This window comes from Lagopus muta, chromosome 1 (genome assembly GCF_023343835.1).
Source record: "Lagopus muta isolate bLagMut1 chromosome 1, bLagMut1 primary, whole genome shotgun sequence".
Taxonomy (NCBI): Eukaryota; Metazoa; Chordata; class Aves; order Galliformes; family Phasianidae; genus Lagopus; species Lagopus muta.
In genome coordinates, this window is record NC_064433.1 from 93,647,873 (window position 1) to 93,663,756 (window position 15,884).

General features: G+C 39.1%; 1 protein-coding gene across 3 annotated transcripts in view; it reads right to left on the minus strand.

The window, feature by feature from the left end:
- Positions 1-15,576, minus strand: part of CADM2 (cell adhesion molecule 2) — a 611,269-nt gene extending 595,693 nt beyond the window's left edge. For all 3 annotated transcript variants that reach the window (XM_048941288.1, XM_048941298.1, XM_048941279.1), the window contains exon 1: positions 15,051-15,576. In XM_048941288.1, coding sequence (XP_048797245.1) covers positions 15,051-15,111 — 61 coding nt within the window. In that variant the 5' untranslated portion in view covers positions 15,112-15,576. The remainder of the gene's footprint in view (positions 1-15,050) is intronic.
- Positions 15,577-15,884: the final 308 nt, after the last annotated feature.

The window sequence follows — 15,884 nt, forward strand, 5'->3', positions numbered from 1 at the left end:
CTCCAATGCTATCTAGTAACAAGTCTTTCATAAATTGTTTTGACATCAAGACTTAAAAGAATAGTACATGTTTTGAAGAGACATTTATTCATATAGAGAAAACATAAATGTTTTCTTGAAGAGTTTTGCTTTTCACTTCCTGACCATGTTGCACTTCAGTTCTCTTTAGCTTTGCCTATTCTTTCTCAGAAGATAACTCACACGCAGATACTTTGTTCATTAATTTTGAATGCACTGCAAATCAAATGATGAAAAATACTGTTTCTATTAACATGTACGTACTCATTAAATGCAGGCTATGGATATAATATAAATATATGATGTTTGTAGAAGAGGAAAACAAGCTAGTTCTTTTCAAACTTCTGCACGTGAACAGCTATCAGTCATAATGGTATAGCACTTGTAAGCTGACCTTTATCTCATCCTAAATTCTGAATTTCAATACTCCTCTTCAGTATTTTGTTACACATTATGATACATATTATAAATAGAAATTAAGATAGGAAATAATAATAAAAGAAATAGAAATTCAGGCATTAGCCTGAATCTGGTTTTGTACAATCATATCACAATTTTTGATACCAACAGTTCTTGCTGAGAATAAAGGGACATGCACTAACAGAGCTAAATGTTTGTGATTGTAACAAGATTTAGGAGTGCAGAGAAAAGGATAATTAGCTAACACATACCTCATGCTGTTTCCATCTCCTACGTTTGGAGATCTCTCAGCCTCATAAAATAGATATAATGTAATCTGATTAACTATTCTTAAAACGTACTTGATGTAGAATAAGACAACAGGCTTAACACAAGAGCTGGAGCAGAATCAAGAACTTTCCTTTACTTCAATATTTTCAAAATGTGTTTAATGATAGCCTGCATACACAAACCTCTAACAAAAAAAAAAAAAAGAAAAAGAAAAAAGCTAAAGGTGTTTGCCAGCAGATCCAGCAACAAGATAAAGCATGTAAAGGGTCCAAGCCAGTTAACAGCTTGATATATTAAATTGCTTTACTGAAAATGTTTTAGTACTTGCACTGTCTCAACACAGTTGTTTTTTCAATTGGTTTGAATTTTCTTGAGGTCACCATAAAAAATAATCAGGAAGCATGCACAAGTGCAAACTACAGAACAGTAGTATTACTGAATAAACACTCCAACCATTCTTTCTCTGATGAAGTTGACTACAACCACGTACAGAGAAAATCATCCTGTTATATGTATGAGGTTTCTATGCAGGAATTACTAAAGACAAGACAATTTATGTGCTTGACAAATTGAATAAATGCCAACACTGATCTCTTTTGTGGCTGACTTCATATATTGTGACTGCACATTGGAATTTCCAGATTTACAGCACACACGTACTAAATCTACAACCCAAACTGTAATTGCAAGTTGTATATGTAGACAACAGAATCAATTCCACTGCAGTAACCAAATCTTGATTCTGAATATTGCTCTCAATGCTTCCACATTTCTCCATAAAAATTAGAAGAATTGGAAATAGTAGAAACTCCCCAGATAGTTATCACTTATGATTCAGTTCAGACAGCGGATGAGTTGGACTTACGTATGTTTTGGCATGGCTTTTGTTATTGTTTTGTTTGTTTTTAATTTTGTGAGCAAGCTTTTAATACACACTTACATTGATAGGTGAGAAGACACACACAAAACAAAAATTTGTTTCCTGAATGTTTACAACATTCATATAGTCAAATAAACAACAGAATTTAGTTCAACAAATAACATACAATAACTGCCACATCTTGATCATTTATTTTCAGTTCTGATGTAGGCCAGTGTACACAAATACAATTTTATGTCTACAATTTCCATTTAATTCCCCTATGTTTGTGATGTTATGCACTGATAGACGCTTTCAAAAGGAATTAATCATGACAAACACTGTAAAAAAAACTCTCAAAAAACATTTGTGCTCATTATCATAAGCCTGTGTAGCCTTAGAGCTCGATTTAATTAGAATTGATGAACCATGTTTAAAAAAGCTAAATCCAAAAGTGCAGAGATCCCATTTATCAGGAAAAGGAAGGGAAAAATACTCGCTTCACCTAAATATTGAATATTTCCTTTAAATTACAAATTGTGAAGAAAAAACTGTGATTTTTCCCACAAGTTTAACCGCATTTTTAACCTTCCCATAAATGTATGTTAGATTTAAGTCTGAATTCTGAAGAATGAATCGTCTAGATTTGTAAGCCAGTCTTATTCTACTGAAGTTATACTGAAGAGCTTTGCGTAAGCAGTATTTGAGCATAAGCAGTTATTTTAACTATGGCTACTTCAAAAGTTAAATGAAAATGAAAAAAAAGTGAAATTCCTCCTAAATATCAAAAGGAATTACCGAAGAACTTAAAGTGGTGAAGGAACAGCAATGATGGTAAGACTATTACTGTACCCTTCTCATGTTCATCTGTAGCTAGAATGAAACTTCAGTGTTCTCAGTAATTTTGTAAAAGTTAGACATTAACATTCAGTGTTACCAGTGTTCCTTACTCAAATCCATAAAAGCAGAGGGAAAAAAAAAAAAAAAAAAAAAAAATCAAACAAAATTAATTCATTAATTACAAATAAAAGTTATCTAAATTTCACTAAATATTTTAGTTATCTCTCCATATTAAGAATACTCAGAATGGAAGAGGAAGGGGGAAAAAAAAAAAAATACTCACTCTTGATGTATTTTAATGTACTCAGAAAGCAATTACAAGCTTTACCAATGCTATGTAACCATGTGATTCCCGAAACATACATAGAGATGATTATAAAAATTTAGTTTTATCTTTTATGCCCTTTGTTTCGAAATAATGCTCATCTTCCTTTCTTCCTCAGATCTGAGGCTCAGCTAACATCCATTTTCCATAAATTATTTTGGGATGTTTTAGAAATCACAAGATATTTTCAGTGCAACAAAATTAAATCAGATTTTTAAATACCATCTGTAACTTACAGGAATCTCTCAGTAACACACAAGCAAAACTGACCCTAACACCTCACTTTTTCACATGATCATAATTAACTGTCTAGGAAGGAGTGGGCTGGCACAGAAAGACTCAGAAGTAGTCCTTCTTTGGTTATTCACAGCATACACCTAGAAGGCAGAATTTAAAATGATCATTTTATTTGTTTTGAATTATAAGAATTGAAAAGCAGTAACTGTCATAAATTCTCTCCTTCCAGCCAAATGCTTCCTTAGGATGACAGCTGCACATAGGAGGACTTGATTCAGAGAACCAAGACTTTTCCAAGAAAGAGGAAAATGATGACAAAAATGCAGTACTTTAGTTGTTCATAAACATTTGCTGATCCACAAGCTAAATGGCAGGCTTCAAACTAAGAATGTGCGTTCAGAAATCTTCTGTGCCCTTGTTGCAGTTAGCAATACAATTTATTAAAGCCTCCCTTTTAAACATAGTCTGCCAGCCCATGCAAACTGACCCACTGTCTGATACACGACTCTCAAAGAGACAAACACAAAGCAACAATTTTATGACAGCAGTGAGTTTTCATTAATAGCTTTTAAATGCTACACACTAAAATGTTTGTACAAAGTCTATTAATACATACAGTACAGTACTCAAATTGTGGCTTCTGTTTGAATATATATGTACAATGTATACATACCACAAATAATCAGGCAAACTTTAATTATTTACTTTTGCAAATAAGAGTGGTTTTTGAATTTCTTTCCAGTTTTCAGAAGTAAATAAAAAGTGCCTTCTGGCACCCTCCAAACAGCAGAACAGTAACTACATTGTGACAGTGAAATCTTAATAAATAAAGAAATAAATAAATTTAAAAAAAAAGAAACATAAAAGGGATTGTTGGTTTTAACCTTACTACTACCAACCTTACATGTTTATTATGTAAGGTTACGTAAGGTTATTATATTATACATGTATAATATAATATTATGATTATTACTTATATATTACGGTGTCTCTCATCTGAGAAAAAGCATTTCATGTTTATTCCAGAACAATCTGAAACTATAAATCAAACTTTCTGCTTCTAATTCTTTTTCACAAGGAATAGAGGAGACAAACTGTAAGAAAGTGTTTTCACACTCCCCCATTTGTGACTATTAACAGCTACAGCTTATTTTTTGATTAAGCAATTACCTACTTAGAGCAAACACTTTTCTAAGTTTGACCTAACTAGAATGCTTTTTCATCACTTTCAGTACAGAGGCTCATTTTCTTCTCATTTCTTTTTCTCTCTGATCTTGCAAGTTTCCTGCCCAAAGTGTGGTCAGTGTAAGTACTCTACTGAAGTGTTACATACTGAAGTCTGATTCTAATTATAGATTTATAATTCTGCTGCAACAATGAAACACCAAATCTATCCTAGATCACAAGCAGTTCACTATAGTCTTAGCCTCACCATTTGCTAATACAGCAATAATGGCAATAATACAGCAATAATGGCAATAAGACAATACAGTGATTAAAACTTTATACAGTTTTGTAAATTGAAGAAAGTTTAACAAATCGTTTTTCCTGCTTAATTTACTGTTTAATATACTGCTGCTACAAGGTTACAGCAAATTTATTCCAGCTATTATTGATAATCTTACTGCGCTGTTAGCAAATTAGTCCCAAAAATATTTAGTAACTAACAACAAAAGAAGGTGCAAAAGCTCAGTGCTAGGAACAAAAAAGCTAGGTTATATTTCAGTAATCATGCATCTAAACATGCTGAACTGATCTTATCAAATAAGATCAAATATATGGTTACGTCACGAGTCAAAAAATTATTAGAATTCACTATATCATTCAAACTGATGAACTGATGAAAAGTATATCAACATACAGAATTAAAAGTTATTCTACATACACTAGACAGCACTGTATTATGAAGTTATTAACTCTCACAGTACCATTCTCAATGAGATCAGAAATACTGACTTATTTAGCTACTGAAGAACTAAATTTATTCTTAAAAAAGTAGTAGCCTGATGTTCTGAGTCCGTACTTAAGAACGCAGCTAAGCCACAAAGATGAAAGAACAGCACCACCTAGTTCTCTATTTAAAAGTTTACAAATATTAACATCCAATGATTTCTTTTTGTAATCTATATTCACATGTGTGTATCATGTAATGAAATCTGTCTCATTTCCATACAGAACAGTACTAACAAGTTTGTCAGGAGTTATTAAACTATTTGATGAAGACACTTTATGAGTATGTACTTAAAAAAAAAAAAAAAAAAAAAAAAACTTATTTATGCAAGAATACTGGAGACCTGTAATAAAACAAATATTGTGCAGAAACACCATAACTACAAAATGGATTGTTCATCCTTCCCCAACATTCTTTGTGGGATGATTTCTCCAACTTGACTAAAATACTGTATGTGTACTGACTTCGCCATACAGTTGCTTGATATTTTAGAGTATGTACGTGTGTGTCCCAGATGTAAAACTATGTTTATGATACAGACATTGCAGGAGCCTTAGTAGCATTTACAAAATAATTATAGTTAATACAAGTTGTTTTACATTTAGTTTTCTATTCTGCAACTTAAGCACCTGGACTGAAATTTGCGATGTGACAAATCTCTCTGATAGAGAATTAGAGATTACAGAATCACAGAAACACCAAGGTTGGAAAAGGCCTACAAGATCATCCAGTACAAACATCCACCTATCACCAACAGTTCTCACTAAACCATGTCCCTAAACACAACATCCAAAGGGATGTGCATTTGAACAACCTGAAAGTGTAACATTACACAACAGCAACACCTAAGGAGCTACTTACTAACATCATTCAGTAACCATTCCATTTGATGAATACACAACTACGCAAGCAGAATAGTTTTTCTAAACATGCAGTACATGCTAATGTCTCACTCACTTTAACAGGACATAAAAGCACTTGCATTTCTGAAAACATTCTCTTTTGACACTAACAAATCTGATTTCTTATACACTGCACCACTAATGCTCTAAGCTGAAACAAAGCACAAATGACACCGATATTGTGACTATTACTATAGTAATACATTTTATCTTGTGATGGCATGTCTCGTAACGTTACAAAGAAAATGGATTTAAGTGAACCTACTAAAAAAAGTTTCAGCTGCATTTTGAAACAAAATGTTCAAATCAAATAATTGATTTATTTAACTTGAATCAATGAAAATGAAAGGAAGCTATGTTGAAATGACCTCATGCAATACCTCACCATAATGATATGAATGTGCATGTAAATGTCTGTTATTCACAGGATGACTTAAAATATTTTCACTTCTCAAGTTTGACATTTCCTTCTGAATGCCTGGAGGACATCTCGATTTTATAGCTTTGTTACAAGTTTGACACATTAATTTAAACAGATTATACAGGATCCAAATTTGAAGCCTTTATTCTCGAGAACTTAGATAGGAAATATCTTCACACATACAGACTCAGGTTATCACTGTTTCTGCATTTCAAGTCTCACAGTGGCAAATGGAAGAAGCAAAGTTCAGTTTTGTTGACAAGCATCCTAGGCAGACAAGGAGAAATTCCTTGGAGAAATTCCTCCGTATTTACCTATGACCACTGATCTATAACCAGCAAGCCACCTACTTTGAAATTTCTTTCTAAAAGAAGCTGTTCTACAAGTTGTTCAAGAGTTTTTAAAAGATCAAGTGTGCAATATTAACTATCCAATAAACAGCAAATTTGAATTTCCTTATTTCAAGTGATATGGTTCTCTCTAATTTACAGGGTATTTCAGTTTGCAAAAGGCATAACCCAGCTGCCATTAAATGCACCTGCTCTACACAACAGTGCAATACCGACGTGTTAAAAAAGATTACCCTGCATGAAAAGAGTTGAATTGTCTTCTTTACCCAGTTCTCTTGTACTTCCATTTTGTTTCAGTTTAAGAAAAAGCTGATTTCGTTGATCACAAAATATCACTTGCTCTTCAAGCAGACATAAGCAAATGTATGTAAAATCTGATATTATTTTTCTTACAATCCAAATTTTGGGAAATTCTGAAAATATATGTTTTAAGTGAATAGGTGCTTACATATTTTGTCTAAGCAATGCTTGTGGGTGGTCATTTAAAAATAATCTTATATTCCAAGCTATTTTGAAGTTATGTTATTATTCTTCCATGTAAAACATAAGAGAACATCCCATAAATACTCTGTGAAACATTGAGAATTTTCTCTAGTATAAATAAAAATAATTTTAAAAAATAATAATAATAATTAAAAAAAAAAAAACAAAGGTTCCACATATTTCTATTGATTACGTGCCTTGACTTTCACAACCAAAATTCACTATTTGGAATTCAGCAAAACAGTAGTGACTTAAAATTTGCAAAGCAGAGATGACCTAGGAAGCAGAAAACACTGCATTTTCCCAGTTGATTCAATTCTAAAAACTCAGACATTTGGTGAGGAAAATACTGAAATGATGCAAGATGAGGTCAATTTTTAAGGGACTGAATGAAGCTTATTTACATTAAGAATGTCATACATTTTGTGTTTCACATGCTAAATTGCAGCATTAACCATTAGTTTATAAACAATAGGCTTCACACTTTGAGGAGAAATATGACAAAAGCCTGGCCAAAAAAAAAAAAAAACAACCTGAAAGGCCAAGGCAAATGTTCTGAAGAAGCTGGGCAAATAGTTGAGGTGGTGGCCCATGCTTAACTTAACAGTAGCAAATACACTGCTTGTATTCAAATACAAATCACCTCGATTACGTTTAAAAAAGCTGTGCTCATGATACATCATTAGGCAGCAACGTTAAGATTTCAGAATGAAGCTTTGCCTTTAAGGAAAGCACAGCCTTTAAAACTAATTCACTAGTCATCTGTTTTTGTAGCAGAAAGATGAGATACACTCACTGTCTTTCAATATACAACGTCCAAGTGGTTTTCAAGATGGATGTTCAAATTCTGAAAAAACACCTCTCCATCAGGTGGGCTCCTAATATAAATATATATTAGATATATATACATATATACGTATATTATCCTATTTTTATGATCTGTCTTGGATTTGAGATACTCAGCGTTAGTTCTTGAGATTAGTAAGCAGTTTAGCAAGTAATCTCCAGCCACTGCATTTATTTTTCAATTTGCAACTAGCTGCTGTACTGCATTTCTCTATATTTAAAAATGTAAAAAATTATTTCTGATGATGACCTGGAGTGAGACTGTTTTCTTACATACCAAACAAAATTTTACTTTTCATGTATAAAACATGTAATCCAATGGAGAATTCCTTGCTGTTCTTGAATTCATATCCATTAATGCATATCAATGAAGCACCAACTAGCGTGTCAAAATTTAAACTTCATATACAACAAGAGCACTAACAGGGGAAAAAAAAAAATTTATATGCAATAAATATAAAACAGGTTTGGCAGAGAAATGCATTTGGTATAGTCTTCCAATTGAAACAAGCTTTTAAGATTAAATTCTGATTCGATTTTGTCAGTATCACCTCATTTTTTGCCTGATAATTTATTGCAGAAAAATATTAAATACATACCATTTTTGTATTGGAAAGTAACAAATTACTTCAGTAGCAAATTCAATGATCTTAAACCCTGCATAAGACTAAAAAATATTGCTTCTGCATTAACTAGTATGGCTTTCCCCCTCGTTTGAGACTAACCAGAACAGCTTTCTTCCCATACAGCATAGCGGGAATAAAAGCAGGTCAAGTTACACTGATAATCCAGCAGATGTAGGTCAGTTTGGGATAAATATCTGAGTAAACGGAAAATACCAAATGCCTACTGCAACTGCTGCTGTGAAGTAGTTTTTTCTTACTCTCTTCAGAGCTGTCAGTCACAGTTGTAGAGTTTCGAGTGTTGAACTTTGAAAAGCCAGAGTTTGTAAGACTTAGACAGATGGATCAGTAAAACTGTGTTGGCCTATTCAGCTTCTGCCAGGAGAAGTGGAAATAATGCAGTGTCATATATATTGATGGTATGCAGTAAGGCATAAATGTGCTCCTATATGTGGCCACAAATCCTTTTGCATGTAATAGCATATCCAGGTAATCTTAGTTAAGATTTGGCAATGAAATTACTATGACAATTAAAATCATTGCTCTATTAATATTGTGACATGAAAGAAATTTAAATATAATCAGTACATTTTCACTTCTAGCACAAGAAAAACAGTCTCTCTTGCATCATCCTTACTACTCAAAGACAAGCAGTCAACAAATTGCTTACCGAAGGACGACAATAAAGAGAACATTAAAGCTAAGCAGACAACCACTATATGGCGTATAATGACATGCACTGCTTCAGAAACAATCTAAACAAGCTTGACTCCATTCACATCACAAATAAAGAATAAGCTAGTGAGGAATTCAGTAACATACACATTTATTTAAAGCTTTGTTCTCATAGATATTTATAGGTACACACACACATTCAAACCTTTTGCTCTGAAATTCAAATTGAGAAAGACAGACTATACATATGAATTATTTTTCTAAAAGTGAAGAGCAGCTGTTGATGGACACTTAATGTTCCTTAATGGCTATGTGAGAAGAATAGAGAATGCTAAAGTGAGTATTATGAAGTAGAAAAAAAGTTAAAGTAATTTATGAATTCATAGTAAAATAGAATTGTATTAACGTTGATGTGTTGCTACTTAAAACTTGAAAGTTAAAAGCATTCACATTATCTGAGATCCATTTGATTAGACTGAAAAGCAGCAAATACAATTCAACTGCTATTTAGGAAGAAATGGTCCTTACTCAAAAATCTTCCATTTGTCAGACACTAAAAATATTACCAAACAAAGCTTATATAGAACCTAAGATCTCTGTTTTACATATAATAGGATGGCAAAGGATGCAAGTATGATTTTATTTTACACAGTTACAGATGTCAGAGAAAGGAGGACAGGTAGACATGGTTAAATGAACAAACAGGGAGTCTTCCACTTCACCTACTATAAAAATAACTACCTCACCCTTAAATAATTTTTTTTTACCTGTTTCAAATTCTCCATGTTAGAAAGTCCTACACACTAAATTTTTATTAGTAAAACAGAGCACTGAAAGATATAATACGCAACCTCCAGCGTTAGAATTCTTTTCTGTTATTAAAATAAATGCTTTCTGCCTCTTTCTCTACCACCTTAGAATGCTGTGAGGACAGTCTGCTCAGTACAGCTGTATAAACCATCCATTCTGAACTTACTGTGCATTAAAATAAGAGAAATTGTATGCATTTGGACCTTTTTATTTTGATTTATAAAAATGAAAGGGAAAAACCTTGAAACAGTTTCAGAGAAGAAAAAAAAAAAAAAGCTTTAAGAACTCTCACAAAGACACCCACATACATTTTTCAAAAAAGTATTTTCAAAATATTTTCAATGTTTTCATTATGTAAAAAGATAAGTTGTTCAAAGGCAGATTGCTGAGAAAAAACCCATCATTTTTACAAGCTATTCCTTGCCACTTTTTCTTTCTTCCTTTCAAACATACCTCAAGAATTCCTTAGAAAGAAGGGATATGCTCATTAAGCTCATACTTAATATTGACACAATCCCAGAGGAGACACACACTAAACTACTAAACTATGTCTAATAGTTTTACCATTCCACATTTGTTTTGGAACACGTATTTTATAAAGCATGTCAGCAGCATCCTCTCTGGAGAGGACTCTCCATTCTTTTGAAAGTCTCTAACGGAATTAGCCTGTTGTCAGGTTTCTCTTTTAAAACAAAATGGAAGCATTCCTTCTATCTCTTTGAGAAGGAATTAGGAGGACCATCAGAGCACCTTCTCTTTCTACTTCATAAATGTTAGTTTGAGAGGGAATCATTCTTCTAGTAGTCAACTGCATTCTGATTACACTTATATTCTCTAGGCAACTGATGTCCATCAGTGTTTACCACATAGACAGTGGTTATATTTTCTTCACCAATATTCGTGATGCATAAGTGGAAAAAAACTCAAAATCCAACTTTGACTTTCCACAGCAATATTGGAAGACTAATCATTTAGTGGAAAGATTAAATGCAACCACATTCAAGACTTGTTTTGCAACATAAAGCTGAAATATAAGAACTAAGGCTTCTATAAACTGTGGCTTAAAAACATTTACAGTACATAGTCATGGAATTAAAACTGACAAGTAAATTTAAAAGCAGAGGACATTAATGTCTTACATTTTTTTCTAATAAAAAAAAAGAACAATAAAATTGACATGAAAAAACTATTTGTTACAAAGAAGTGTTTCTCCTTATCAGCATTTTTGTGGAACTACTGCTTACTGCTGAATAGAAACTTGATAAATACTGTAACTATGAAGAATCTCTATTCATGTGTTCATCGGGGAAGTTTCAGGAGGTCACCAGTGGGAGTTTTGAGTGATTAGTTACTTGATGTTCTAAAACTGTTCAGCAAGGCTACATGATGACTAGTAATAAAACATATGAAGAAGGAGAAATAATTAATAAAATGAATTAATCGGGAACTAGACAACTAAAAAGCCTGCCAAGCTTTGTTTAGACTGACCCAAGTCATATAAAGATGGCCACAATCAAGTCAAGACTTATATTTTACTCTTCAGCTTGTGAGTTCGATTCTGTGATTCTGTGATTCCAACTACAGATTGCATCAACCTCCACCAAAGTCACTGTCTTCTATTCTCCAACTGTCTTCTTCTTCACCGAATTTACTAACTACAGCACACTTTCACTTGCTATTACCATATTAGCATTATAACATTAATTTGTCAACACAACACCTTTGCTTACAAGATAAGGCATTACTGCCAAGATTTTGCTAACAGAAATCCTAGTTAAAAATCAAAACATATAATAGCTAAGCAAGCTATGGAGTGATGTATCACAGCCTTCAATCAGCTCATATGATCAGAGAAGCAGCCATTTGCATATTCACTTTTTTTTCCTACTTGTAATGGATCTAGGCTTATGAGCAAAGTCTCATCCATGAGCAATTATGTCCTTACCGATTTCTCGCATCAGTGATCACAGTTTCAGACAAATTAAAGTGTCCCTACATTATTTTCATTAGTAAACAAGTTGCAAGTATTTAAAGTGCCTGAAGAAACTGTATTGGAAAGACTTGTCTGGTGATGGTTGAGAACTGGAAGTATATTATTTGTTACCACATATGACACTATCCAGCATTCTTTGAGAAGCAGAACACATGAAGGCATTAGATGCCATTTGCATTATCCCACAGCAGGGGGCTACAGCAGCTACAATTCCAGGATAATTTTAACCCATATCTGTACACCAGGAATTCTACAAAACTATCTTTAATATCACAGTTGATCATACGGTAACTCTTTAAAATAAATAGCTTAGATTCCAGGTTGCATAAATTGTTTAAGATACTGTACGAAAGTTATTCAAAATACATGTCATCCTTCTACTGTTAAATTTTGTATATAGCAGGCTAAATTCATGAAATGGGAGGAAAAAAAAGCGAAACAAAAAATGCAAGTACAAGCTGCTAACATACATAACAGTTAAACCTCTTAGGACACAGTTTAGATACTTTGGAATCATTAACAGCACAAGAGGTAAGAACAACAGCAGCCAGAGATCCTACTATTTTCACAGTAAATACTGGATAGGGCAAAGCAGACTAATATCATACCCGAACTCAGCTGACAAGCCACTTCTCAGCTCAACATGTTATTACTCCCCCTTCCACCTTACTATTCCCCTCTCACAGCAAGCAGTTGACACTGGACTCTTTTACTTCTTGTTTGCCTCCGTTCTGAAGGGACTGCTTGCTGTTAATGCTATTCCATGCACAAGCTGAGAGGCATTATTCTATGTCCTCTTCCCTCAGCTGATGCTTCATCAACACTCGGGGCATATTGCTTAAGCCAGGCTCTTAATAGACAGAGCCAAAAAAAGGCACACTTCCATGCAGGACATGTTAGCTCAACTCTGTCTTATCTTTAAACTAAATTAGTGAACTGAAGCTAACAGGAGCCATCCTCAGTCACAGTCCCAAAGCGTTCCAAATCCTCAGAACAACAATCTCATTCATGTACAGAGATGACGGAAAACCTGTGTATCCCACAGACAGAAACGGAGGAATCTAACAAATCCGCTGAGCCACTTCACAAGGCAGTCTGGGGAAGCGCAGCAAGCCAGCAGGAAAAATTACTTTTAAATGCAGGTATAAAAATGCCAGCAAGAAATGTGTCCAGTACAGAAACCATGGCTGGCTGTGCCAAAACAAATGGCACTGTTTATGAAGTAGCACTACAAGGTGAACCAAAGGAATTCGATATTTGGTGAGACACAGCAACTATTCAGGGCAGATTTCCCTTAGAAAATATTTGTGTGTTTTCTTCTCCTTCAAAGGAGGATGGAGGAAAGCATAGCAGAAATTATCTCCTCTCACTCCACTCTGAGGGTGACAGGTTTCTTTAATCCCCGTTCTACTCAGTGCCCAGTAGAACGGCACCCAAAAAGTGCTCTGCTCAAATGTGGTATAGGGACTGCTCCAGTACTCCTGAGGGCAGTTTTAACCAGGAGCTGAAAAAATACTTGTGCGACAAACTGAGAAGGAGCAGGCATTTCGTACCAGGCAGAGAGCAAGCCAAGCAGCACGTGAGGCACGGCCTGCCCCTGTCTGCAAGGACGGGCCCAGCCGGACGATTTCCACAGATCTGCATTGTATCCTTCTTCTTGCAATGTTTTATTACCTGATGCGGTTCACAGAGTAGCATTCCGCCTGGCACGCGCCCTAACCCGCCGTCAAAGGCGGCACTGTTTTAATCACTGGTTCACTCTTAAGAATGCGATGCGCCGAAGGCGGCTGACTGCATCTTCACAGAGATCAAACCCTCCTCCTTCAGCGGCAGCCCCGGTTCTATTGGTGACACGAAGCACCCCTCCCCGGCGGGGCCATGAATCGACAATTCACGGGGAGATGCAAGAGACAGAGAGCAGAGTCCAGGTGCAGTCCCGGCACATGCCCCAATAAATCACCCGGTACAGCGCCGGCACAGCGGCTCCGTGTGCGGTGACGCACGCCGCCGAGGCGCACCGAAGCCCTGCCCCGTGAAGCCGCGCTGACAGCCACCCGGCGCGCTGCCCCGTCCCCTTCTAGCACCCGCACTGCCAACTTCCCCGTGAGGCGACGCTGCCTCCCGGTCCGCTGCGGGCGCCGCGCTCCTCAACCCTCTGGAGCCCGCCCGACACATGACGCAGCCGAGGGAAACGTAAAATTTATTGAACTTGACACGGCGCGGCGTGACGGAGACGAGGGGAGAGAAAATCCTCGCAAGGTCACTTCGCTCCCCCGCTTCCCCCCCGGAGCCCCCCGCGGGGAGGCAGGTCGCCCCCGTCCCCCACCCGCCCGCCGGTCTCCGCGCGGCGGCTCGCTGACCCCGCGCACACCCGCCAGAGGCCGCCGGGCTGCGGCGCCGCGGCCGCTGCCACCTCCCCCGACCCCCGCGCTCCCGACCGCTACCGCCCCCCGCCCGCGCGCCTCCCCGCCCCGCGGGGTGGGGGGAGAGAGAGCTGCCCGCCTTCCTTCGCAGCCGGGAAGCGGCGGTACTCGGCGGGTTCCCCCTCCGCCGCGGCTGTTCCGTGTCAATTAGAAGGAGGGTATTCACTAAGAGGAGCGGCGCGGCGCGGTGGGGGAAGAGGAGGGACGCGGAATATACCGAGTCGGGGAACTCGCCGTTGGCGTCGGGGAGATGCTGCCTCACTTCGGCAGCGCCTCACGTATGGGCTCTATACGTCCATCTCGATGCGCGGCGCGGCGCCCCTTCCCCCGCGCCAGCAGTGCCCGCGGCCCGCACCTCCCCGGGATGCCGCCCGCCACCGCCGCACTCGCACTTCAGGGGCACGCGGGGAGCGGGGCCAAAGCGGCGGGGCGGGAAGGGTTAATAGCGGGGCTGGAAAGAGCGGCGGAGGCCAGGGGACGAGCGTCGGGGCGGGGGGACGCGAGGGTAGCGGGGTCAGGAGCGGGGCGGGTGGGCAGCGGGGCCGCGGCGATGCCCCCCCCCGCCAGCCCGGGGCCCCTCCCGCGGAGGAGGGGGAGACGGTACCTTGTATGAGGATCCCGCAGAGGCTGTAGAAGCGCAGGAGCGCGCCGGGCTTCAGCCGCATGCTGGGGGCTCCCCTCGGGCTGGGTGGGCGCCAGGCACGCAGATCCGCAGCCTCCCGCCGCTCCGCTCTCCGGGCGCTTCCTTCCCCCCGCAGGAGCCGCCGCCGCCTCCGCCGCAGTGTCTCCCTCGCTGTATCCAGTGGGGTGAGGAGGAGGAGGAGGAGGAGGAGGAGGAGGAGGAGGAGGAGGACCAGGGTCGCGGGGGTGGATTGGGGAGGGAGGAGGGGGGGGAGCGGCGCTCTCCGCCGCTGCCGAGCAGGTTCCCCCCGCGGAGCGGTACCGGCTGCCCCTGGTGGCTCCGCTCGCCCTCAGCGCCGCGCCTGCCCTCCGCTCCGCTCGCCTGTCCCGTCCCGTATCGTCCCGCTGCTGGCGGGTGCTGCGGCGAGGCTGCTCCGTTCCCAGCCGCTTCCCGGCTCGAGACACAAGGGCAATCTCCGCTTCGCGAGGCTCCCCTGGCCTCACCCCGCCTCCGCCTCTAGCCCCGCCCCTTTTCGGCTGGAGGCCACGCCCCCTCGCGCCACACCCCGGCCCACTCTGAGTCTCGGACCCGCCTCCGCTACCGCCTTGGCCGCGCCCCTGCCTGCACGGCACGCCCCTCGGCCTGCGGACCGCCCCCTCAGGTGGGCATGTGAGTGGCAGCGGCGGCCCTCCAATGAGAAGTCGACCGCTTCGCCCGGACCTCCAATGAGGCGATGCCAGGGGAAGCGCGAGACGCCGGGTTACAAAACAAACGAGCGCTTCTCGGAGGCTCCAGCCGCGAGCCGGGCGCCAGCAC